General features: G+C 43.6%; 1 protein-coding gene across 2 annotated transcripts; it reads right to left on the reverse strand.

The window, feature by feature from the left end:
* Positions 1 to 105: 105 nt before the first annotated feature.
* On the reverse strand, positions 106 to 23,373 carry ANGEL2 (angel homolog 2). 2 transcript variants are annotated; one of them, XM_061580404.1, is made up of 12 exons: positions 23,147 to 23,373; positions 22,342 to 22,401; positions 17,767 to 18,188; positions 16,561 to 16,784; positions 14,812 to 14,881; positions 13,729 to 13,910; positions 12,946 to 13,038; positions 11,858 to 12,019; positions 8,873 to 9,098; positions 7,834 to 7,939; positions 6,297 to 6,457; positions 106 to 4,835 (listed from the first exon to the last, which is right to left on the reverse strand). In XM_061580404.1, exons 3-12 carry the CDS (start codon positions 18,179 to 18,181, stop codon positions 4,408 to 4,410), a joined length of 2,067 nt encoding a protein of 688 aa, XP_061436388.1. In that variant the 5' UTR covers positions 18,182 to 18,188; positions 22,342 to 22,401; positions 23,147 to 23,373; the 3' UTR covers positions 106 to 4,407. The 2 variants fall into 2 exon arrangements, with proteins under 2 accessions (XP_061436388.1, XP_061436381.1); XM_061580397.1 differs by lacking the exon at positions 22,342 to 22,401.
* Between the last annotated feature and the right edge of the window lie 1,667 nt (positions 23,374 to 25,040).

Here is a 25,040-nt window from a genome sequence, read left to right on the forward strand (position 1 = left end):
TTAATCCAATAATTTCAGTGGCTATACATGGAGATAATACAGTATTAGATTTGGGATGAGTTGGTAGAAATACAAGTCCGTTAAGCTCGTCAATGAAGAATAACGTATACTTAACTTTGCCTTTTTATTTAAACAGCAACAAGTTTAATAAAAATGAGGCACAAATCAACATGCACAGAAGTAATTTAAAAGTCTCAACTTGTTAAAGAATGAACGGTAAATGTGCAATACATTAGACGATAGTATGTCCATTACATCTGCTCACTGGCATACAAGTATTAGAAATACAACATTGTGAAACCTGTTAAAGCTCCTGGAACATTAAATGTAAACTTTAACGGTCAATATTGTTTCCTTAATCTACACAGCACTCACGACAATTATCTATGCATGTTGCAACTGTTATAACACACTGGAGCCAGAACCGCATTCATTCGTGTGGGTTTGAACCAACGATGGAATATGAGGGTGGAGATGTCCTCACAAGTTAAAAGTCTCCGAGAACGGGCAGACGTGGCATATACAGAGCACCAGGAGGGCTTTAAAGACGTCAGGCATCAGAGAGCACAGGCTGGCAGCTTTTTCTCTCTGATCTCCCTCTGTGCCTTTAAACCTAATTTCAAACCCACGTAGCATATACCTGGGGTGATTTAGGCACGTGATATGCTTCTTTTCAATAACTTGTGACATTTATCTCACAAACCAAAGAATGAATTCAATGATGTATGGCATGTACTGTACAGAAGATTAGTTTGCAACTGTTTTACCCCACTTCACAATGCTAATTTAGCGTTTTCAGAAACTAAACTACGTCACCCTATACACTTATGAAAATCACTCATAGAGCTACTTCCAAGTTAACTGCCTGTACATCTTTTAAATAATTGTCCAGTGAAGAGTGACTTGCAGTGATATTCAGAGACTAATACAGATGTATAATTAACTCGGGTTTTGAACTTTAAAATTGCCCCACTCAAACAATACATCATTCCTAACAAAGACAACATAAAAAACCGTAGCACCAGTTCACATTGAACTAGTGTAATAAAAAAAACATCCTAAACCAAATTAAATAGGCCATAAACTGACCCTTAAAGGCTATATTGCATCTACCTGTTGCTATTGTTCTTTAACGCATCTGCACCTTGTGGTGCACAGATTCACAATGTTGTCCTCACACGCCAAAATGCTGTTCACGTCAAGATGCCATAACTACGGTGGAGTGGCCAGACATTGTCAACGACCCTTGAAGAAACTCCACCTTATTACACTGCGTGTTACTTTTTTGTAGGGAGAGTAGAAATGCTGAGATTAGCGACACTAGCAGGCTAATTGCAGTATAAACAACAAAACTCAATACATTCGTGCCATTCGTGCACCACTGCCAGACAATCGCCAAACAACATGAGGTTGTGAGATTATTTATAAAATTTGAAACACTCACCAATGTGCCTTATCAGTTTGCCAAGACATAAGGACGAGGTTTTATTTCTATGACCTGTTAAGAGGTTTACCTGTTTACAAAGTAAAAATGCAATTTGGGATTGGAAATTGTCGTGGCAATGGGACTTGACTGTGTTCCATACATCGCTTGAACGCGCACTTTAAGAATGTAAAGACAAAAATAACTTTCAAAATAACTAAGCTATTGCTCTTCTTATATAAACATGTCACCAATTTGTCAGTCAGTTGCATTGCTAACACATATATACATATAAACAACCACAATGTTCCTCTCCTCCATATGTTACACACCTGACATAGTCAACTTTAAAAAAATTACTCAATGGGTTTTCTGCCGTGACCCTGACTCACACCTGCTGGTTCTACTTGCAGCGCATCTACATTTAGATACATTCCACTTTAAGATTGTTTACTCCACTTACTGTCAAAAACACATTCTCGTTCATTTGAAAAGAAAACCTTTAGAGCCAAATAGCTGGTGTTTTGGAAATATGGCCACATAACAAAATCAGGACCCCTAATAACCATGGTAACTCAATACATATTCTTTGGGGTTTTCGGTAAAGTCACGTAGAAAACAACCCAAAGAATATGAATTAATGCAGTCACGAAAGCTTTAAGTCAAGATGTAACTCCATACATTGTTATACGAGTCTCCTTAATTGGCTACAAAAGATATTTAATGGTGATTAGCTGCCAAATTGCGTGGCTTCTATCCTAATATTTGTATAGACATTTTCACTATTTAAAGATTGATTCCTTGCTAAACGTTAAATATTACAGACACAAATAGCAGTGAATCATGCCAAGATGTGTGACCAATGTTACACACTCCTGTTATGTTCCAAGGAAACCCCCTCACCCCCCAACTCAAGCAAATGAACAAATGAATTTTGGATAAATATCAAACACAGATAGCTGCTTGGAATTAAAGCAGAACAGAAACGCTACTTCCATTAGCACATCTCACACCGAGCCTTCTAAACCATTTCCCACAAAACAAACCCTGAAGTTTTAAACTCCAACTATGCATCTAGTAAGTCTCTTGGAATTGAGTATGTTGATCAATACAAGTCAAGAGGATTATAAGAGTGGAATAATGTCACAATTAGCACTCGGAGTGAGTGTGATTACCCCACAGTGTAATAACTCTGAGCTATAACAATTGCAATGCCAAGGCATTACTATATAACTGGATGTTTCTGCCATGTTACATCTGCATGAGCTATTCCATTTGGAAACCAGACATGCACAATTAATCCAATAAGAAGCACAGACACCCCCTTTAAGAACAATCGCATTTTAAGTGGAATACAATTCCTCATTTCGTGTTCATCCGATAGCAAATCTTTAGAGGCATGTACTCAACGATGCTTCTGCAGAAATCCTGTATTGTTCAGTCACATAGGACAATAAGTCCAGCCAGCTACCCACACCCATGTGTTCCCAAAGGTTGCTTTTTAATATCTGTGTAATAATGAACTACCTTGTGATAGGCTTTGGTCGGCACAGAAGACATGGGAGTGCTTGTAAAGCCAGTCGTACGTGACAGCGATTCCCATGCCCTCCCACACAAACTCTGGTGCATGGGAAGGGTGGGAAATAGTGATTGCTAAGCCAAAGTCTATTTGTAGTGTCATAGATAATTGGCCCATTAATTTAATCGAAATTAAACATGCTTGCCGAGAGTTTAGTTTGCTTTATGTCTTTCGTTTGTTGGTGTGAAGGAAGTTCAACACACATACATATGATTCACTGGTTTGAATCCAACCTAAGCCCCCAAAAATGTGTTGTGTAGTACATTATAATCAAGCTTTCCATTTACAATTCTGCAAAGCTGTACCACATCACATAAATTGGTTTTGTGATATGGAGCGTGCTGCTAACTTCTAATACACAGAACTCTCTTTTTAATTTGCAAGGAACTACATTATCCTGTACTGTAGGAGGTAGAATTCCCATGGGACAGAACCGTTACAGTTATCGTCCAATAGATTTTAAGTCATGGTTCAGTGTTCTTATGTAGAGGACAAACTGTGTTTTCCAAGGAGTGTAGGAGGTACACTCACAACACTGACTTTACAGCCATCTTGTTCTCTACTCTGACCTTTCAGTGAAATGCTTTAAGTCTGTGTTAATGCAGGGTGTATAAACTGTGGCTTTGTATTCACTGTGTTTTATGAACAGCTAAGCACTTGTGGCAATACTGCACACTGCTCACCGGGGGAGACGTGAACAGTACGGTGAACAACTTAAAATGCAATGCAAGCACAGACAACGGAAAGTAAAAGGAAAGTATTTCTTAAGTATGAACTTAATCAGGAAACATTGATGAATAGGATTCTTGTTTTTTTATATAGAAAATTATCTTTTTCATTATGTTTAAGTGCCATTTCATATTTGAAACAAATCGTGTTGCTAGGTATGGCCGTTTTGTTGAAAATTATGTGCATTTAAAACATTCCATGGCTTTTGCTTTCCACCTCTAAGTTTTCCAGAAAGCAAAACAAATAGCGATGTTCATGCAGCCAGGGAGTGAACAGCAAAGTATGGTGGAGGCTTCACATAAGCTCGGTTTGAATTTGGCCGTGGGGAGAGGGGCACTGATTAAGCTCATAATTTGGCCATTGCAGAGACACTGTGAGCAAAACTTGAATGGCAAACAGTGAGGTAGAACATTCCACTGTGAATGTTGCTTGCTTTTTTCCACTGGACAACCGCACAATGGCCACACCGAGCCAGCCCAGCGTGACTCAGGAGGCACCGATTTGTGTTTCCACTCCAGAAGCAAAGCCGTGCAGCTGACATCACACACACGGAGCGAGTGGAGATGCACGTAGAAGATGAGGCGACGGTCTGCCTTGAGTTGTTATGTGCAAAAAAAGGCATCGATAGAGTCCGCCGCTGACCCTGCTTGGCCCCAAGTCACATGTCTTGCGATGCTCAGCGTAGCATTGTTTGGTTCTTGCTCAGGTCACCGAAAGCCAGTGGAAAACCACCCATACCGCGAGGGCCCCGCGCTGGCTCGGCTCGGATATGCCAGTGGAAATGGGGTAAGAGGAGTGTTAGACGTCGACCGGAGTTAAAAACGACGTCCAGATGAGCCTCATACATCGTAGTGGGCATGCCCATTCTTGCCCAAGATATTTCTCCAGCAATCAATATTAATAGCAGCTGGCGGGCGGTGAGGGGGGTTAGAACTCGAGGGACAAATTTGGCGAGAAGGGGCAGGTGGTCGGAGGGCGCCGCCTCATTGGGGAGGCCCTTGTGCTGCCAGATCTGCGGCAACGTGAGCAGGGTGAGGCGTGCAATAGGCCTCAGCCGCCAGCCAAACCCCGGGCACCTGCTGCCTGCCTCCCTCCAGGGCCGGCCTGCACACGTCACATTGCGCACGCCACAACACACACTGCTCAAGCATCAAACAGGCAGTGGTCACCGCATCATCGCGCGCTTACAGAGGCGCTTCTTCCGCCGTCTGGAACGCCACTTCCTTCCAATATTAGGAAGCCACTGGAGCTAAGCACAATTAAACCTAGCTTAAAAACAAATTTATTAAGAACTGCTTTTGGTTGTGTTTAGTTTGTCGAAGCTGTACAGCAGTAAATGCAGTTCTCCTTCTAGCTTTACATTTTACTTCCACAGAACTTCACATGCTATGAGCAGTATTCTACATCTCATAGGAGTGACATTAAACAAAATTATTAAAATTAAAGTGGAGCACTGGCAGAACAAATAGCAGAATGTTAGAAATGTCTTGCTCATGTCACTAGCGGTGTAAAGATTCCACTCGAGGATATTTTGGGTCTATTCTTCCACGCTTCTTGGAAGAGGTGACCTGTACCCACACTTTACACCAACTCGACGTGACCTGCCAATCGACTGCTGCGTACACACTTATACTGCTGTGCCAGGAGACGCAATTGAACCGGTGACCTCTGGATTGCAATTCTCATGTACTAACCACCACGCCATGGCAGCATTCAATAATCTTGTAAGCACAACGTTGAAAACAGAATTATAAAAATGAGCATGGAGGATTTGTGGAATAAATCGTATATCACAAGAGCTAAAGCTGTAATATCACACTGCCACATGGACCCCTATTCATATAAAGAACTGTTAGTCTGTTGAAAGCAGTGTATCTCATACAAAGGTATTATAATAAGAAAATGGATATGGGTTAAGACACACCCAGGCCCTGGATGGGCATCTTGCAACAAAGGGACAATGATACTCAAACAGAAACTGTGTCCCAGGATTAACAAGAGCACCATAGCAAGCCTTTTGGCTTGCAAAAGGGTAAGATTGAGGCCAATGTAATGGCTTAGCTTTTATACAGAAATGGTTACATTAATATTAATATTTAATACCATAAAGCACCATTCTACAAGGTGCTCAAAGTGCTGTACATAACAAAAATAAATAATTGCCCAAGGGCGGGGAAGACTGAGTGTTGGAGGTAATTTAGAGAACCAAAAGCCAGAGAAAAAAATGTGTCTTGAGGTGGGGTTTAAACACCGCCGGTGTCTTTGAATTGCGAACAACACTGGGCCAGGCACTCCACAGATGGGGAGCAGCACAACAGAAGGGCCACCCAGTGTGGAGGAGCCACATCCTGGAAACTCAGAGGGGGCACCAGCCATCAAAACACTAAGACTTCGAGATGTGTGTATGTTGAACTTCTTTCGCACCGTACGTAGCCAAACGTGCTAACCGGGAGGGATGGCACGTATCATCGGGTCGGCAAATTTGCGAGATATTAAGATATCAATACATTGGTTTCTTCATTACTGTGCCTAACGAAACCTCAGCATCCAGTGAAGAGCACTTGCCTTCGAAGGGTGATGGACTCGGACATGTGTAAAAAATGTAATCCACTGTGACTCCTGTTGTGGATGTACAGATGGTCGCCTCCATTAGGTTTTCCTCTGGGACGAAGTGTGAGTAGACGGAGTTGAAGCTCATCCTGTGCTGGATCGCCTTAGGGAAAGGGCTTGGGGTCGGCAAGGGAGGGAGAAGTGAAATTCGGTGGGCAAAGGAAGACAGCGATGGATACAATGGCCATTTATTGTACACCCACACGTTAATATAAAGTAATGTCACGTTATGCAATTACGATTGTGATGTTATATACGTTCAAAAGCAAACAGGTAACATATTTTTTGTTACTGAAGTTGTTAGGAAATAGATTATTGTTATTAAAGATGTTAGATACATTGTATAGCCTTATGCACCTACATTAAATTTCAATTTGATAAAATACATATTATCACCATGAGGTTTAATTGCACATAGCTTATATATTTTATTATTTTATTAATAACTAAAACGATTCTCGAATAAAATTATATAAGTTATAAATATGACTTTCAAAATGTTGTATAACCACACCATAGAATAATGAACGTGCATATTAATATACAATATTGCCTTTTTTCAATGATCCGCCCCCCTTTTACAGTTGATAATTTGAAACGCGTCAAATGTCAAAAACGTTACCGCTCTGTTGAGCATATTCAATGTCAAATCTACAATCAAGTTTCATTTCATGGGAAACCACACTGGCAGTCAGGGACATATGGTAAAAATCCCGTAAGTTTCATTCAGCTGACTGACAAAGCTGTCAGAATGACTAAAAGCTAAACAATACCAGAGCTCAGTGGCACCCCTCGAGAATAATTTGAAAAAATGGGAGTGTCATCTGTTGCCATGTCTTATAGCCTAGGGAGTTTGATGGGCCCCATTAGGGTTCAAGTTACGCATCCAAGGCTGGTATGACGACCCCACCACCATCTGTGCTCATGACATCCAGGAACACCTTCTCCCATTACGCTGGGATAGTAAATAATGCACGCACACTGCAGTGCCGCCCACATTTAATAGCATTTCTCATGAGCACACGTTCCTCAGACATAATCACAGATGCAACAATCCCCTAAATGAAAGAAAATTGGTAACAAAAACAATGTGATGTGGCAATTTATATGCATGGCATTCCACATTCTATTTGTGGGGATGTCATTGCACCAATGTTGTGATGGGCTGCAGTGTGACGTCAGTCGGCTTTAACAGCTGTTCGGAACTGGTCATGCTGTGAAAATTTCCGCGCAAGGTATGTGCATGAAAGCTAGGCACTCCCTCTATCGGACAAACAGTACCACTGCTCATTCCAACAAAAACAACACAATCGACTCAATTAGCCCCAAATCAACGCTGCGGAAAGGAATAACCCCAAAGAACGTAACACGATGGTTTGGTAGTTCAAGCTATTTCCTTCAATCACCTTGAATTCTGGATTCAAGCGCACAGTAAATAATGATAGTGTCATTCTCACAAGAGCAAGTCGCTGTGTAATACGTGCCAGCGTACCTGGAGTAAGTCTGATAACGTGATCCGCCTTCGGATGAGGGATAATGTCCACATGGGGCGTTCCCTGAAGGTGCTGCCGTTAGTTGGTTGCTGGCTACAGCCGGAGCTGTAGCAATGTACCGTGAAAGCAAAAACACATGTTCATTCAGAAGGTTTCTGGGTTAGATCACGTAAATATAAATGTGCCGTTGACCCACCACCCGACACAGCCAATTCACGTCAACAAAACGTGACAATTGGCGATAAGTTCAGTACATCGGTGTGATGACGAGTTAAACCACAACATTTACAATTGAGTACGAGGTTTCGCTGGTGATTACAACCAGCTTCATATAGCGAATTTCCAGAATTGTGAAGTTATTTTGCCGAACATTTACTTCAGGAAAATAACTATAACCAATCTCTATCAGTGATTATCATGAAGTTTTTGCTTGAGAGCTCTCTAAACGATACTTAAATATCTTGATTTTGATAAATAATGAAGTTACATAATATTCAAGCACAATGCAGCATGCCCCACAAATAGCGTCAGTCAGACATTATTCACTCCACAATTGCACCTGGGGGTAGGCCGTTGATTTACACGTTCACCACTTGCTCTGACAATATGTGCAGTTGGTTATCCCCAATTAAAACGAGAATAGCTCAGTATGTAACGATTTACCCCGACAGAAATGTTATGAATTGTCACAATACTGTGGTCGTAACTTGATTCAACAATACATTAGTTTGCATCTAGCTTAAATGTAACATTGACATTCAATTCTATAGTAAAGGTTTTCTTGTGGGTTAGATCGCGTAAATATAAACTTGTCGTTAAAATCGCCACTAGCTGACAGAGCCAATCAGTAAGGTTTGTCACGTGAACATTAGCATTAATTTACATAACATTTAAACTCGGCATTACCAAAAACATGTATCCTAATGCACATGTCGTGAGCGTAAGAATCCGTTTTAATCAATTGATTGGTGCATCGTTAGAAGCCAAACGCTACCTCCAGGCGTGTAGTGGGTGAGCGTGAGGAGTTGTTTTCTGTACCTGCTGCCCGCTCTTGCAGCGCAGTGGCGGCTGTGGTACCCAAGCTGGCCGGCGGTGACGGTCGTTGTGCCGACTCTGGCGGCTGGAGCGGCTTGGCTTGTTGGGCTGCTTGAGGTTTGCTCACCTCCATGTACTGGCAGAACGGAGACACGCCGAGTGCTTGAGGCCAAAGCGGGGCTTGCAGCAGACGATGATTTGTCTGGTACACCTCCTGCTGCCCTGACACCTGCGCACACACACACACACACCATCGCTCCACTTAGCACAGACGTTGAGTTTGCTCTACAATTCTGTGCAGCCTTCGCGATAGGAGGTGAAGCAGTCGGGCAGTGGTTTCGTCTACACTGTGAACCCGGCGATCCAAATTCGATTACCAGCCATGGATGACATTATCGGAGATATGAGCCGGTCTTGGGTGCCCTCTCTCGACTGCCCCACAATGAGCAGCAGCCTAAGTATGGTTTCACAACTCCTACGGGGAACCCTTCATTGGGCTGTACATTATTATTCAAGACAGACACGCCTTGAACCAAACCTTAATAGCTCGAGTTCTTTAAATGGTAATTATGCAATCTTGATTTGAAGCTTTCGTGACTGCAGGAATCCATACTCGATGATTCTTTCGGTAAAGTCACGTAGGTATAAAATAAAATAGATCACGACGTTTCGGGCGCAACACAAGCGTCCGTCATCAGTTGGGAAAGCATGGTCTGCTGCTGAGGCAGACTGTTTTAAAAGGTTTGAAATGGGTGTAGCTCAAGGGTCATAAAGAAGTGGCCGGGGCTAGTGATGTTAATGTGAGAGATTAGCATGTAACTGTAAGAAAGAAGTGGCTATGTTAATGTGAGGGATTAGCATGTAACTGTAGAAAAGGAGAAGAGTGGCCTCCTCGACGAGGGAGTGCAACCCAACGGGTGCAATCCGAAGGGCCTGTGAGTATGAGAGTGCAATCCATAGGCATGAGAGTGCAATGCAATTATGCAGTCAATAATAACTGGATCATCTGAATTCCTTTCTTTCATCGCTGCTGTCCAGTAGTGGCCTTCAAGCGTTTTGAATTCTGCTTCTTTGCCCACTCTCGACATCGACTCTGTAGTTGATTTTGTCTCTCATCTCTTGTTCTCATTTCTTGTTCTATCACAACCATATCGGCGACTTGTTTTCCGTATATATACATTCCTTAAGCTACCTCTTCGACTTACTCCTAACGTACTACTTTCCATAGATCTTTGGGAATATGCGGATGCTACGGAGCTCTGGGTTTGACTCAGCAATGCTCCCCGGTGTCCCTCAGCTCTTCCCAAACACCACTTGTGGATGCTCAGCTGCAAATGAAACTATGCATATAACAAGAGGTAGAATGAGACCAAACGAACCTGGCCTGGCTGCCCGTTCTGTCCAACATCGCCCGTTCTGACACCAGGCGACAATTCGCCTTGCAGAATCCTTGATGTGCAAGACAAGCCACACGTTTAAAAGTGTGCTCAATCCATTCTAGATTAGAAGTTTTCATGACTGCAAGGATCCATACTCTTTGGTTCTTTTGGTAAAGTCACGTAGGTGAAAAAATTATAATAGTTATTTATATATATATATTTTCAAATTTTTTTCCCCACCTAATTGACTTTACCGAAAGAATCAAAGAGTGTGTGTTCAATCCACCGAGCCACTGTTTTAGCTTCAGGCCCTCTGCTTGGACAATTCCTCTAAAGAACCTCAATGTCATTTTCAGGCAGCATACCGAGTAGCAAGAACAAGCTCAGGCATAGCCACTGTGCACTTCGCGACCGACCCAGCAGTCCAACCAACTGGTTTTGACCTTTCACGCCATCTGTCGGTAAAGCTCAACAATCGCTTCAGATGTGGACTGATCAGAGGTGCTGCAAATGACTACACGTGGGGTCTTGTCACTCCCTCCTTTGCTGTTGTGGCCAATTACATTTAGGCTGCACCCATTGGCAAGGACTGCCCGGTACTCTCATTGACTTGTACAATAAATTTCATTTCTCTTTGCAATTTAATGGTTGAGAAACTTAGACGAACATACATGATTCTAAACAAAACATTTATTTTTATTTTACCAGGTAAGGCCTACTAAGCTATATAGCTATTTTTCAGAAACAACCTGGCCACAAATGATAGCCCAATGAAATGTGGCTGATCACGTGGAAATTTACATCAGCCAAATACTCGAAATGCATATTTATAAATGTGGAGGGAAAAACCGGAGGACCGAAATAAATATCCATGCAACCACAGGGAGACATGCAAACTCAAAATATACAGCAGGCGTCAGGGTCGCGATCAAACCCACAAGCTTCTGTATACGAGGCGAGGTAGTTAATATCTCACTGTTATGTAAATGCAAAAACATGAAAAAAAAATTAACACTACAAATAGAGAATGAGTTCCGCTCTTTAGAAACCGCTCCTCACATTAAAAGTGTACACAGCACATGGCTGGAATACAAGACTCATGCAGTTTCAAGACTGCAGAGATAGAAAATTATGATATAACAAAATTACCTTGTTCAACAAAGTGTATAAGCACTCATTAATTTGCTGAAATCCTCTTAATACATAGAGAGCTTGGGCAATTGTTGACACCAACTCTCCACCTGGCTGCCTTCCAGCTTGTCTGTGGTTCCCCAGGGATAGTGAGAAGTAATTAGTATGAACGACACAGATACAACTAAACATTATTCGAGTAAATTGAAGGAAAAAAGGCTCCAGTACCTGGCACACATCACGAGAATAAGCCCGGACAAGATCCCGTAATTGGCGATGCGACAGAAAAGTGAAAGGATACAGGAGTAGGAGAAGACAGAAAACCAGGCGGATAGATGAAGACAACGGATGGAGATTGAAGAAGACGAGAACCCAATTTGGCCTCTTCGTCACTAGCGAGCAGACGGAGGGGACAGATGACGATTATGATGACGATGTCAACATGAGACACAAAAGTGCAGCAGATGCAGGGCCTCGCCTTCCAGGCAGGCAGGCCGTGGTAGTGGAGGTATCCGTGGCGTAGGAAGTGGTACAGCGGTGAGCCGGGCACGCTGTTGAAGTCTCCGCACAGCAGCACCGGCAAACGACCGCCGTCCGACACTTTGTCAATCTCGGCGAGTAGCAGGGCCAGTTGGGCAAGCTGCAGACCATTACACGAGACGCGCAGGAACCAAGGAAACAAACAAAAAGGCCATTACAAGCTAAAAATGCTGGAGTACACATGAAAATAAATAAACAGATTTGGCTTCCTGATTATTTAGATTATTAATTATTTCCGCCTTGCTGGACATTGCGGCATCTGCTTCGAAGATGCAAGACAGACATCACGCTGAGAACTACTGAAGGCCATCCTTGACAGACGGCCAACAATGATAGCATTTTTTCTTGAACACTATAAACAGTAATATTAACTTAATGTGTTTATATATTAAAAAAAAAGCCTGAATGTTATATAATGAAAATAATTACGTGACGGTCATGAACACATTTGTTTACGAAACTGAATAACTTCCAATGTCAAGGTACATTGTCCTCCAGTTGGATTCCAGGTCACGGGTAACATGAGTGGCGAGTGATATCCGAACAGCTCCTTGGCTCCACTTCACCAATCCACCCGGCTGGGGGTTGATTTAGTCCATCTCTCTGGGGTCAACAGAATGAGTAAAACTTTGTGGGTAAAGTCCACAGGACTTGTCCCTGCCAACTGGATGCTGAGTTTCCACCACTGACTCAGGGCTGTAATAGATGAACGCTGCCTCAATGGTCATCATTGTGTCTAGTTTGTCGACTGTATTTAGTTTGTTGTCTGTGTTTAATTGTTGTCCTTCCCCCGCACCTCTGATTAGCAAGGTTGGCTACGTACGGCGCGAAAGAAGTTCAACATACACACGTACATTCATTTGACCAGGAAATCACTTTGACTCTTGAGAAATCAGTGTCGTATTTATAAATGGATTACCCTGTAATAATAGCAATGTTGAGGACCTTAACATTAAACAAACAAATCGTTGGTTATTCAACTATGAAAATAACAACGTTAAGACACCAAAAACTATATTAATGTACCTTGATGTCCCCCCTCTTGGGATTGAAGAGGAGATGTGTGTTGGCAATGCAGACACTCGGGGGGAATTGTGTATAGGGTGCCGAACTTGTACCCTAGTCAACAAAAACAATAACATTCGTGAAATTATCATTAACCACACATAACAGTGATACGACTGGGATCCATTACATTTCCTGGAGTCTAGAAAAGGACTGTCAACATTGTAACTTTACTTTTCTGCACATCCTCATAGAATAGGAAACAAGTTAATTTTATTATGAAATGTTGACACAAGGGTCATTTGCAGACAATACAGTTGTACAGCAGAGTTACCGTGGCAACAGCAGTGTTCACAAAGGTTTTGTTCTATTGAATATATATGTAGTTGAGCAGTATGAGACACCAAACACACGCAGATTAGTTAATTAGATGGAACGTGTCATCGTTATCATGAACACTTAATATTAATACAGCGCATCTCTCATCTCCAGCACATCTCAAGAAACCACGTGGCAGGGGACCCCGGCGGCAGCCGTCTCTGTGAGGCAGAAGGTGAACAACGCAGCACTGGTCAACTAGCGGGCCAGTAGGGGACAATATTACTGTGGCTTCCCAATTAAGCGATTTTGAACTAATCTTCAAACTGTGATGCCGGCTCATGCATAGCGTCACGACGGGATCTTTAACGGCCGCTGTGAAGCAGACGGCACGTACTTCATGGTGAATACACCCGCAGTGTGAACGAGTGCGTTCTCTGGGCTCGAAGCGCATCTCGTGGGGTGCGGCGCTAGCGGGCGTTCGACCTCTTGGGGCAGCGGCTGCAGCACGGCGATGGTGCCCACGTTGTCCCGGTCCATGAGCGACACCCCGGGCCGGTAGTACTCCACCGCGTGCCACGAGCGCAGGGAGAAGCGCGACCTCTTGAAGCAGATGGCGCAGCCATCGTTCTTATCGCCCGTGCGCATCTTGTAGTGGCAGCTGTAGCCTGTGTGGCAATGCAGTGAAAATACAACAAATCGGCCAATAAGACTGTGGACTTTGAACGAAGAAGCTTGCACAGCCTTGGTGAAGCTCTCCATCACGCACACCCACATGTTTCCCTTTGCGGCTTTGACTTAATGAGTTGTAGAATAATGTGGATGGGGGCAACTCTTGTGATATTTCTGTGCAATGCTGCATTCCAAAAAAAATGCATTTCAAAATATACTATTAATTTGAATACTACTCAACATCATGCATTCTCACTACAAATTACGTTTCATAATTTTTTCAGTGTCAAGACAAAGTTGGTACATTGGACTCTTGCAGTCAGGTGCAAGTAAATCCCGAAATTCATTCTGCTACAGTCGAAGGGTGGCCCATGTGTCTTAATTTTAAATAAAGTCACATAGCTACTATCGTTCTTCTCAATAGGAAATAAGTTTGAATAAACTCCATACCATATTCCCTTGAATACCAGGCCTGGCTCCAGTTCCTATTGGATGGGAGGACGGTCGATAGTGATATACTGTATTCGCGCCGTGATAGTGAGATGTTAACTACCTCGCCTGGTATGCAGGAGGTCGTGGGTTCGATCGCAACCCTGAAGTCTGTATATTTTCCGTTTGTATGTTCTCCCCGTGGTCTGGTGGATTTTTCTCCAGATCCTCCGGTTTTTCCATCCACATTTATAATCAACATGTGTTTACAGTATTTTGCTGCTATAAATCATTCGTGGCCAAGTTGCTTCTGAAAAAGAGCTTCATAGCTCAATGGGCCTTACCTGGTTAAATAAAAACAATTACAAGTTGATACCACTAAGGATAGTGAGCTTGGGAGGGCCAATTGGACATTTGATGGGGTGGGGCCAACCCTAACATCTCCCTTGCACCGGCCCTGCTCCATACCCAGTCTGATGAGACGAGGCTTCAACTGGTCGATGTAATGGTCCTTTTGCACCTCCTGCAGACACAGTACCTGCAATCAACAACGAGTTGCATGTTACAATACAACTCACCAAACACACGTGTGGAGGCTGTCTAAGTAGATTTATATTTTAACATCATTTGAGTGTTTTTTCATTCACTGATTAAACCAGCAATCACAATAAAGTTACATTTGCTAAAATATTTTTAATTTAATATTTTAATCACAATATTCAACATGGTATTTTGTCCAGTTAAATGTAAATGACATAGCCTACGTTGATGTATAATGTGCTAAGCATTGATACCAGATTTGTAGGATGTTAACTCACGAATGATGCTGCTAATAACCTGAAACAATGTGGCATCCCTCATTCAACAACACCAATGGCCATTCCATCAAAATCGGCCTTCTATGAAGGACCGGACACCGTGATTTGAAGGTTTGAGTCCAATTGCTACTGATCATTTTTTTACTCAGCCTAGTTTTATCGTTTGCCTTTTCCATGTTAATATTTAGTGTATTTGTGAGCTACATTTTAATTTCAGTCCAATTTTTTTGGTATATATTCAAAATGTCCTAGTAATCATCATTCCTGTATTGCATCTGTAACCTGGGTCCCTCCTAGAAACAAGACTTTTAGTCGAAACAAGTCCTTACCTAGTTAAAAGATCAAGTATGATGGCGATGATATGTTTTTATTAATGTAACTAAGTTAGTAATTCGTTTCACAAGAAAAGTGTAACTCGTCTAACAGTTTTACAAACAGATTAAAGCATGCAGTGGCGATATTGAACCATTGACTTATGCTGCCAAGGCTTACTCTGCAAATCCACGATTAAACATGTTGTTTTTCTCTTGGCATAGTTAATGCACGTGCAAACATTGCAAGAATGTATGTCAACACCCAAGGGAGGAGCCTGTACTTTGGTCCACTAGATTAAACATTGACAGCTGAAAATGCCCTTCTGCAATTATATCTGGAGTCAATTATACTTGCAGCAACAATGTGAGCTCCAAATTCCAATTACATGTTCATTCAAATCTTTACAAACGACCTACTCAAAATTGTCTGCAAGACTACAATTATAAATATTATATTTTTCTAGCGCTGAAAAAGACAATATTAATGCTTTCCATTTATAAATGATATCAAAGTCCCATATTCAGTTGTAAGTTTATAGTTAAATTGGAAGTTCTAATAATTGGAATAAAACTAATCGTTCATATCACATATTGACTAGTCATGGTAAACACATAAAAGGTCATCAAACAAAAGTAAGTAAAAAGTAAAGGTCTCGAACACCAAATAAATTATATTTAAGCAACAAAAGTCGTGCAGCCAAAATAGGAACCCCACTAAAGAAATCATCACAACAATGTAGTGGCATTGTAAAATGATATGGAATACTACAGCTGCCAAGGAACTAATGCAAAATGATATCAGTGCTCTTTGATAAAATTAATAAAATAATGACATGAATGAGGCTGCTCCAGGAGGGGCAGTTTCTAGAGTTACTGCTTGTTCTCCCATGGCCTGCCTTCCCCAGCCATCTGTACTGTTGACTTTCTGTCTCTGTTAAAGCCCAATCTCAAGACAATCTGCCCTGCCTATGACTATGACTGTCCATCTCTTTTTCAAGAGAAAAAAATAATGGGATCTTGAGCTCGCGGTCACACGAAGACACTATACAAATCCACATTGTTTGTATTGCACGATGTCAACGTACATCTGCATTGAACCGTTCGATCTCCTGGATCAGGTTGGGGAAGCGGTAGGCCCATTCCAGCACGCTGCGGCTACAGTGGCGGTACAGGTAGGCATTGTCCTCCAGCAATCTCTGCGACAGGATGTTGTAGGTCATCACACTGAAGGCCATGTGGTTGCGGAGGCCCAACACGCTCGCATCACTGCTCCTGTCCTCCATGCCTTTCCACCACCGGCAGTGACTCCCTGTGAGAACACGAGGACCAGCAACGATTCCACGTGTAGTGTTGGCACGACACGTGAGGTCAAGGCGCAACACTGCATTTACTTGCTCATGCTGCTGCTAGTGGAAGGGCCTCAAATGGAGGGAAGAGATAAGGACGCTGTCCAATCTTGCACGAAGTGGGAGCACCCACATTTTACCCCATCACACACGTCCTGCTACTTGACCGTGGCGGGTGGGAGGGTGTTAATAAAGGTGCCCATTGTTTCAACTGCCATCCCGGGAAACCGAAGCAAGCTGATGACCTCTGGATTGCAAGCGCAGTGTTCTTACCATTCCATCATGGCAACACCCCAACACCAACAGTTGGTGAAAAATGGCCAAATTTTCAAAACAAGTACAAGTTTTGTGCATTTTAACAATAAGAAAATTGCTTTTCTGCCAACACATGAATTGGGCTCAAATTTGTTTCTGTCATGTACACAATAAAACATTTTTTTAAATCAAATGTCATGATTTAGAAGTTTGTGTCATGGAATGGCAATCGTAAACAACATTCATGTATCATATTAAATTGTACAAACAATTATATGATTATAATCAAACAGGAAATGGTAATAAAACATGCATAGGTCTTTACTCAAGCAATTGTTAAATGAGGGCTCCCCGCATGACATGGATCGTATCGATTATTTGACCATACTTCACCACCTTGGTCAGCGCTAGTTGGTGAAGGCAGAGGGAGCATAGACTGGCAGCATATAATCGCAGTACAACAATGCATTTTGCTGTACCGCCCTCTGCTGACCAGCACATAGCAGTGCCAAGCAATGTGTCTGGTGGGCATCGATCCAAGCATTATTAAGGACCTTAATAACTTGACTTCAGAGAAAAACCTATTATAAAACATTTTGTATTCTGCGAATATATAAAATGGATCGTGGTCTTGAAACAGTCTGTTTACAAATTGTGCAATCGGTGCTAGCGTAAGGTAAGCACACTTACACTTCCTGTACATGCTGCCCGATGTGGGGCGGACTTGTGCATCAACTTTTCTCTGTTCTTCACGAAGAGCATCACTGTCCTTGGGGACGCTGTTGCTGCCCGTGCCAGCGCTGTCTGCTGACAAGCGACTCCGCTTGGGCGAGCTGCCCTCTCTTTTTTGCATGTGGACGCTTGTGGTGGACAAGAAGGAAGAAGACACCTTATCCCACGACACCAATGGCCGGTGGGGATCTTTATCTCTCCAGCGTAGGCAATATGTCCGTAAGCGCACACCTGGCCATTTCAGGTGGCGGACAGTGCAAATGTTTGAAGATTTTAACAAATCTGTCTGTTTTCTGTTCGAGGTTTTATCACACTGAAGCAAGAGTGCTTTCCCACGTGCATGGCAAAAGGCGCGGTGTTGATATCCCAGCATTCGTCACCTGAAATGGTAAAGGTAGTAAAGTTAAAGGTGCAGCCTTGTAATTGCTTGATCATGCCACTGCTGTCAGAAGGGCCGCCACTAGAGAGAACAATTCAGGTGGCGGACAGTGCAAATGTTTGAAGATTTTAACAAATCTGTCTGTTTTCTGTTCGAGGTTTTATCACACTGAAGCAAGCAGGTTTAAAAAACACGAAAATCATCATTACTAGTAAAATAATCCCATCCACTTGGCACATCTCACATGGATAGTTCCATCTGCAAGTAAGATGGGTGATATAACACCATCGCTCTGGTATTGTAACCGGTATTGATGAATACCGGTTACACCCAGTGGACCTATTTTTGACACATTACATGATCTATTATCTGTGCAAAAATGTTCAGCGTGCATATTTTGAAACTGTTTCTGGACATTTTTACAGGGTAATCAGCAACAGCATCAGCGGTGACTGGGGTCAAACCGGCACAGCTCGGAGATGACAGTACAGAGAGTGAGCACATGAAGCCATATGCACGGAACTGTGTTATATTTCTCTGGGCATTCCTGTTTCCTCCCGTATAAAGAACACGTATTGAAGGGTATTTGGACTCAATGAGGCTAACAGGAATCATGGCTATGAGAAGTTCCACTCCAGCAGCAATCAGACCTGGCATCTGTTTTAACAATGAATTACAATATCTATGCAATTGTAGCATCAACTAACAATGCTGCAACACTTGTACATCTAACTGACCCCAGGTCTACCAGAAATGTTTTTGTCTATTTTCAACACAAATTTAAGAAATACAATGCTATATACTCAATGTGGATATCATAACGTAAATCTATATAACACATTGCATCAGAGAGTAAACATTCTTGATCACAATACCAATTGTGTGACACACAGAGTTTCTGCTTTACCATTACCACCTTAGTCTGATGCCGAGTGCAGTATTTTGTCACGAACATAAATGCTTTGCTGGAAACGTTAACTGTCAAAACAAACCCATGCTTTAGCTTTAGCTTTGCTATCTGACATGTCTATAAATCTTGTCCACTGGATTAGCATGCCAAGTCTCGGATGTTGTTTTCAGTCAAACACTCTAAACACGTGTTTATCATTCAATAGCTATGAACAATTCACAAAAAACAACGCAGCACACTAGTCAACAATTCCCTAAAAATATACATATGCGGTTAAGTTTCAGGAAAAGGCACTTCTCAATAGCACACAAAACAGCTATGTACATAACATTGTAAATCGGGTTTTATTTACTAATACGTGAATACGTCACGATGACATTAAAGCCAAAAGGCCAACAACATTAATGACGCGTCTGAACTATCGACACAAAATATTACCAACGCTAAAGCTGACACATACGCATCGCTGTGTGGCTCACAGCTCACAGTACAATACAGTGACATCGTGTACAACCCGTGTGACATTCAGAACGCCAGTGTGGTGTCCGGTATCTCGACTCGGAGCAACACACCACCACGCTTCACGTGACATGTTGACAGCACCTCGGCTCACTTCCAAACGCGATTCACTCTCTCTGAGCTTCGTACACAAAACAGTTAAACTCGTGAACACACCGGTCCAATGTCACATTACCTCGCAGCTGAAGCCTGCTACTGCAATGATTTGCCCGATGGTGCATACAGCACAGGCGACATCTGTGTACAGGATGTGATGTATGCGTGCTTCATGCGGGAGGGAGTCACTCTGCGTGTCCCTTCTCTTTCATCAAGCCACTGCTGGTCAACGTGGGGTGATGGTCTTATGAGTGATGGTTGCTCATCCAAACAGGATGCAATCTCAAACCGCTTTGCTGCCGAGGTCTGACGGTATCAGACGCATGCCTCGTGATTTATTTGAACATGTCATGTCGTAGTATGTGTATCGTTATTTACATACTGTAAATGTTCGTGCACAGTGTAGTGTCAATTCAGGATTTGCAACGTACAATTGCACAAATAGCAACGCTTTATCGAGTAGCGTGTATACCTACAGATTACGCCGTTACGTCTGCGTGTTGATGTGTAATAAAGTACATATACTGCCAATGTGATTGTACTACATTGTACAAGTATGCCACTATGCTGTTTACACGTGTCATTGTGCAACACGTGGAACAACAGCATCATGTTCCCACGTAACGTGCTGCTTGCTGCCCGACTTCGCCAACTTGCACTGACCAGCGTGGTGAAGTATGGCCAAACAACCTCCACAACCCGCACGGCCTATGGAGGCCCTCATCCAGCAGTGGACTGACAACATGGCTGTTACATGGAACAGTCGTACGCAGTTAAATTACAATGCACCACGGCACTTGCGCGATGAATAACGGGAAATATATAAAGTAGCCACGTCGGGGTTTGTTTATACACCCAGAGGGAAGATATCGACGTTTCGGTCAACCGGCTTTTCCTAATGGACACAGCCCCGAGATATACCATGTTAATGTTATATAACATGCCATCATATACCATGTCATGTTATGTAACATGTGGCGTACGATTGTCGCAGGCGTACAGTAAACAATGATGTTGTCAATCCACTGCAGGATGATGGCCCCTTCCCTGACCAGACTTCACGACGCCAGAGAGAGCGCTGGCGGCGGGGATTGCAGTCAAGTTCACACCTCCGATTGGCACGGCTGGCTACGTACGGTGCGAAAGAAGTTCAACGTGCATATTCATTCACTGGTATTGACACCGCGCCTCCCAGGCAGCACACTTCGAGACGTATATAATAAACAAGCGAACGCGTTATACACGATGAGTGTGTTAGATGAGTATGTTTAAGATGAGTGTGTGTGTTAGATGAGTGAGTTGTGTTAGATGAGTGTGTTAGATGAGTGTGTGTTAGATGAGTGTGTTGTGTGTTAGATGAGTGTGTGTGTGTGTTAGATGTGTGTGTTAGATGTGTGTGTTAGATGAGTGTGTTAGATGAGTGAGTGTGTGTTAGATGGGTGTGTGTTAGATGAGTGTGTGTTAGATGAGTGTGTGTGTTAGATGGGTGTGTGTTAGATGAGTGTGTGTGAGTGTGTTAGATGAGTCGTTTAAGATGGTGTGTGTGCTAGATGAGTGTGTGTGTGTTAGCTTGATGTGTTTGTGTGTGTGTTAGATGATGTGAGTGTGTGTAGTGTTAGATGAGTGTGTTTGTGTGTTAGATGATTTGTGTGTGTGTTAGATGAGTCTGGTTAAGATGAGGTTGTGGTGTGCTAGATTGCGTGTGGTGGTGTTAGATGAGCTGTGTGTGTAGTGTTAGAGAATCGTGGTGTGTGTGTGTTAGATGAGTTTGTGTTGTTAGATTAGTGAGTGTGTTAGATGAGTGTGTGTGTGTTAGATGAGTGTGTGTGTGTGTTAGATGTGTTGTTTTAGATGAGTGTGTTAGCTGAGTGAGTGTGTTTAGAGAGTGTTTGTGTGTGAGATGAGTGAGTGTAGATGGTGTGGTTAGAGAGTGTGTGTTAGATGAGTGTGTGGTTGTTGTGTTAGATGAGTGGTGTGTGTGGTAGATGTGTGTTGTGAGTATAAGCTGAGTGTGGTGCTAGATGGTGTGGTTGTTAGATGAGATGTTTGTGGTGTTAGAGAGTGAGTGTGTGTGTCGTGTAGATGAGTGAGTGTGTGTTAGATGAGTGAGTGTGTGTTAGATTGAGGTGTGTTTAGATGAGTGTGTGTGTGTTAGATGAGTGAGTGTGTGTTAGATGAGTGAGTGTGTGCGTGTTAGATGAGTGTGTGTGCTAGATGAGTGTGTGTGTGTTAGATGAGTGTGTGTGTGTTAGATGAGTGAGTGTGTGTGTGTTAGATGAGTGTGTGTTAGATGAGTGTGTGTGCTAGATGAGTGTGTGTGTTAGATGAGTGTGTGTGTGTGTTAGATGAGTGAGTGTGTGTGTGTTAGATGAGTGTGTGTGTTAGATGAGTGTGTGTGTGTTAGATGAGTGAGTGTGTGTTAGATGAGTGAGTGTGTGTTAGATGAGTGTGTGTTAGATGAGTGTGTGTGTGTTAGATGAGTGAGTGTGTGTTAGATGAGTGAGTGTGGTGTGTTAGATGAGTGTGTGTGCTAGATGAGTGTGTGTGTGTTAGATGAGTGTGTGTTAGATGAGTGAGTGTGTGTGTGTTAGATGAGTGATTGTGTGTGTGTCACACCGAGTCTACTCACACAGCGCGGAGCCTGGCGACCGAACCCGCCCGACGCCGTTACCGTGAAAGTGCTCGCCTCCTGAGGCCGCCCAGCATCGCAGCGATAACAAACACAGCGAGTCAACAACACCGTCAGCAGCAACACACTGCGCTGGGCATGGCAACACATAGCCAGTGGTGATGGTGTAAACAACACAAACAAGTCGCAGGGCTAAGGAGACGAGGCACAACAGCCGCTGCTGCTGCTGCGTGTAGGAGGAGGAGGAGGCGAGGCTTTGAGGATGCCGGGCGGCCCCCTCGCGTTCAGTGTCTCTTACTCGCGCCTGGTGTCCACCACCATCATCATCATCATCCTCACCGCTCGTGCCGTGCCACGATTGTGATGTATTATTAATGTCGGGTTATTTAACTTATTATCAAGAACATTGTGTTATAGTATAACCGTTGTAGATACCAATCATGAGTATTTTTTTACCACGATTATCAGTTACACCTGTATAGCTGTTACTATAATCACATAAAAATGAGTGTAAAGCTGATCAACATCTTGTATCGCTGTTGATTGTCACGACAATCCTCATGAATCAAGACGGACATCGTCCAGCACGCTGCTGTACTACCGCACTGTACACTACTGTACACTCGTGCACTGGCAGTGCGGTGACCACTACCCGGGAGTCGTCGCTGCTGCTCTTCTATCAACAGACTATAGAAGCTGCTGCAGCTGCAGCTCACACATTCACGACGCGAACAGAATGTGATTAAAGTCGCGAATGAACTCGGACGTGTTCACGGCGTTTAGATCTGTTCGGCGAGGCACTCACATGGCGCTGCCCGGCTCGTTACGTTCAACGGGTGGTTCCATCTTTTACGCCGCGTTTGTTTTGGAAGAACAAGGCGACCGTCGTGTTTGCGTGTGTGTAAATATGATTGTTTATTTGTGTGGGTTTTTTAATTATTATTTTGGTTTGAGAATTAAAATTTGAACGTAAAATGTCGAGGCGCTTCGTCGTTTCCGCGCCGCGTAGGCGGATTGGTGCCGCACGGACCGGGTCCCCCCCCAAAAAACGGGACCAATCCACGCCGCGAAACTTCGTTCCGGCCCAGTCAATTCGTTATCAGATTGTAATTAGAGCAGAGTTCCCGCTTAATAACGTGCACGAGTAATTAGCCATTAACGAATCGTTGCCATCGGGCATGTAACAGTCTTCTCTGAAGCTATTGCTAATGTTCTTTGCTGCGAAGTATTGTATGTACATGCCAGTCGTGCAGTAAAACTGACTTGGAATGGTTTTGTGATATTGGCATTCATCAGCAAGTCGTGGCCAGCTCTACAATTGTCAGACAAATGATGATGACCGGCATGACAAACACTATCAGAGATTTCCCCCTCTTCGAGACTAACACACGAAGGGAAATCCCACTGAGAGTGTTTGTGTTTACCTTTGTACAACTGCACATTGGACTGGTTTCACGTTTGGAGTGGTAAATAATTAGAATGTGTAAATAGCATATCGACTTGTAATGCACCTCGGAGTATCCGATCGCTCTGCAGGAGAGAGAGCGACTCGAGAGGCGCGAGGAGAAGCCCCAGACGAGCCTGTGCCAACGCTTGCCCCAGCTCTGCGGTCCTCTACGTATGAAGGCGTTACCCGCCAGCTAATGACGAGACTGGAGCACCCCGAAAAACCCTGCGCGTGCGAGGGTACAACACTCGATCCCATGACGACGGAAGCGGCGATATCTGTTGCCGTGCTGATGGCAGTCCGACGCCACGGGGAAGGGGCCAGCCTCGCAACATCCACACGTGGCCCACCAACCCCCGCTGCAGCCTGCACACGCGCGCGAGGATGGGAGGCATTGCTCAGCATACTGAACACAGCGGACACAATCAATAAACACTTGCTGTGAGGACGAATTCAGGAGGTATTTATGCATGTTACTGTACCCTGCATATCATGATAAAGTGTGATCAATTGCAGTTTGCTGAATAGTGCTAAACAGCACAGAATGTAGCCAAGTCTGTCTTATTACTAAATTGCCAAAGGGAAATGTATTTCTATTTAAAGCCCCGCATGGCACACGCAATGATGCTACACAGATCTTTACAACAATATTGCATTACTATTTATATATTCTACAATGCCTTCACATTTGCGACGTACGGTGCGAAAGAAGTTCAACATACACACTTTACAACTATAAAACTTCAATACTGGTAGGAACCCACTGGTTCCACCAGCCCACACGGGATTATTGTGTCCGTCTGTCCGTCGTGCAGGGAGGGGCTGGTTGGGGAGGGAGGGGCTGGGTGGGGGGTGGGAGAGGTGGGGCTGGGTGGGGAGGGGCTGGGTGGGGAGGGTGGGGGCTGGTCACCCCGTGGTGCCCTTATAAAACTCAACGTTTAACCCACTCACGCCGGCTTGTGCCCGCCCTCACAGTCGGGCATATTTGCAGAATACACCACGCCGCCGTTGACCCTGGCCATTGACCGAGCAACCCAACGTTCCTACCAGCTCCCTCCGCAGGAATGTGTTGTTGAACGTGCTTACGAATAGGGCTCATCGATCCGTCCGTCCATCCGTCCATCATTAACAGCGATGGCAAACATCAGTGGCGAGTGACCTCCGAACCGGCTCTCAGATGGATACAAATATGTCACGAAATGCCATGACCACACACAGAGACAGATAATTGTGAGGCGAGTTTCAGTGGGGC

The sequence above is a fragment of the Lethenteron reissneri genome, chromosome 8 (assembly GCF_015708825.2).
Source record: "Lethenteron reissneri isolate LAM-NWPU_2019-01 chromosome 8, ASM1570882v1, whole genome shotgun sequence".
Classification (NCBI taxonomy): Eukaryota; Metazoa; Chordata; class Hyperoartia; order Petromyzontiformes; family Petromyzontidae; genus Lethenteron; species Lethenteron reissneri.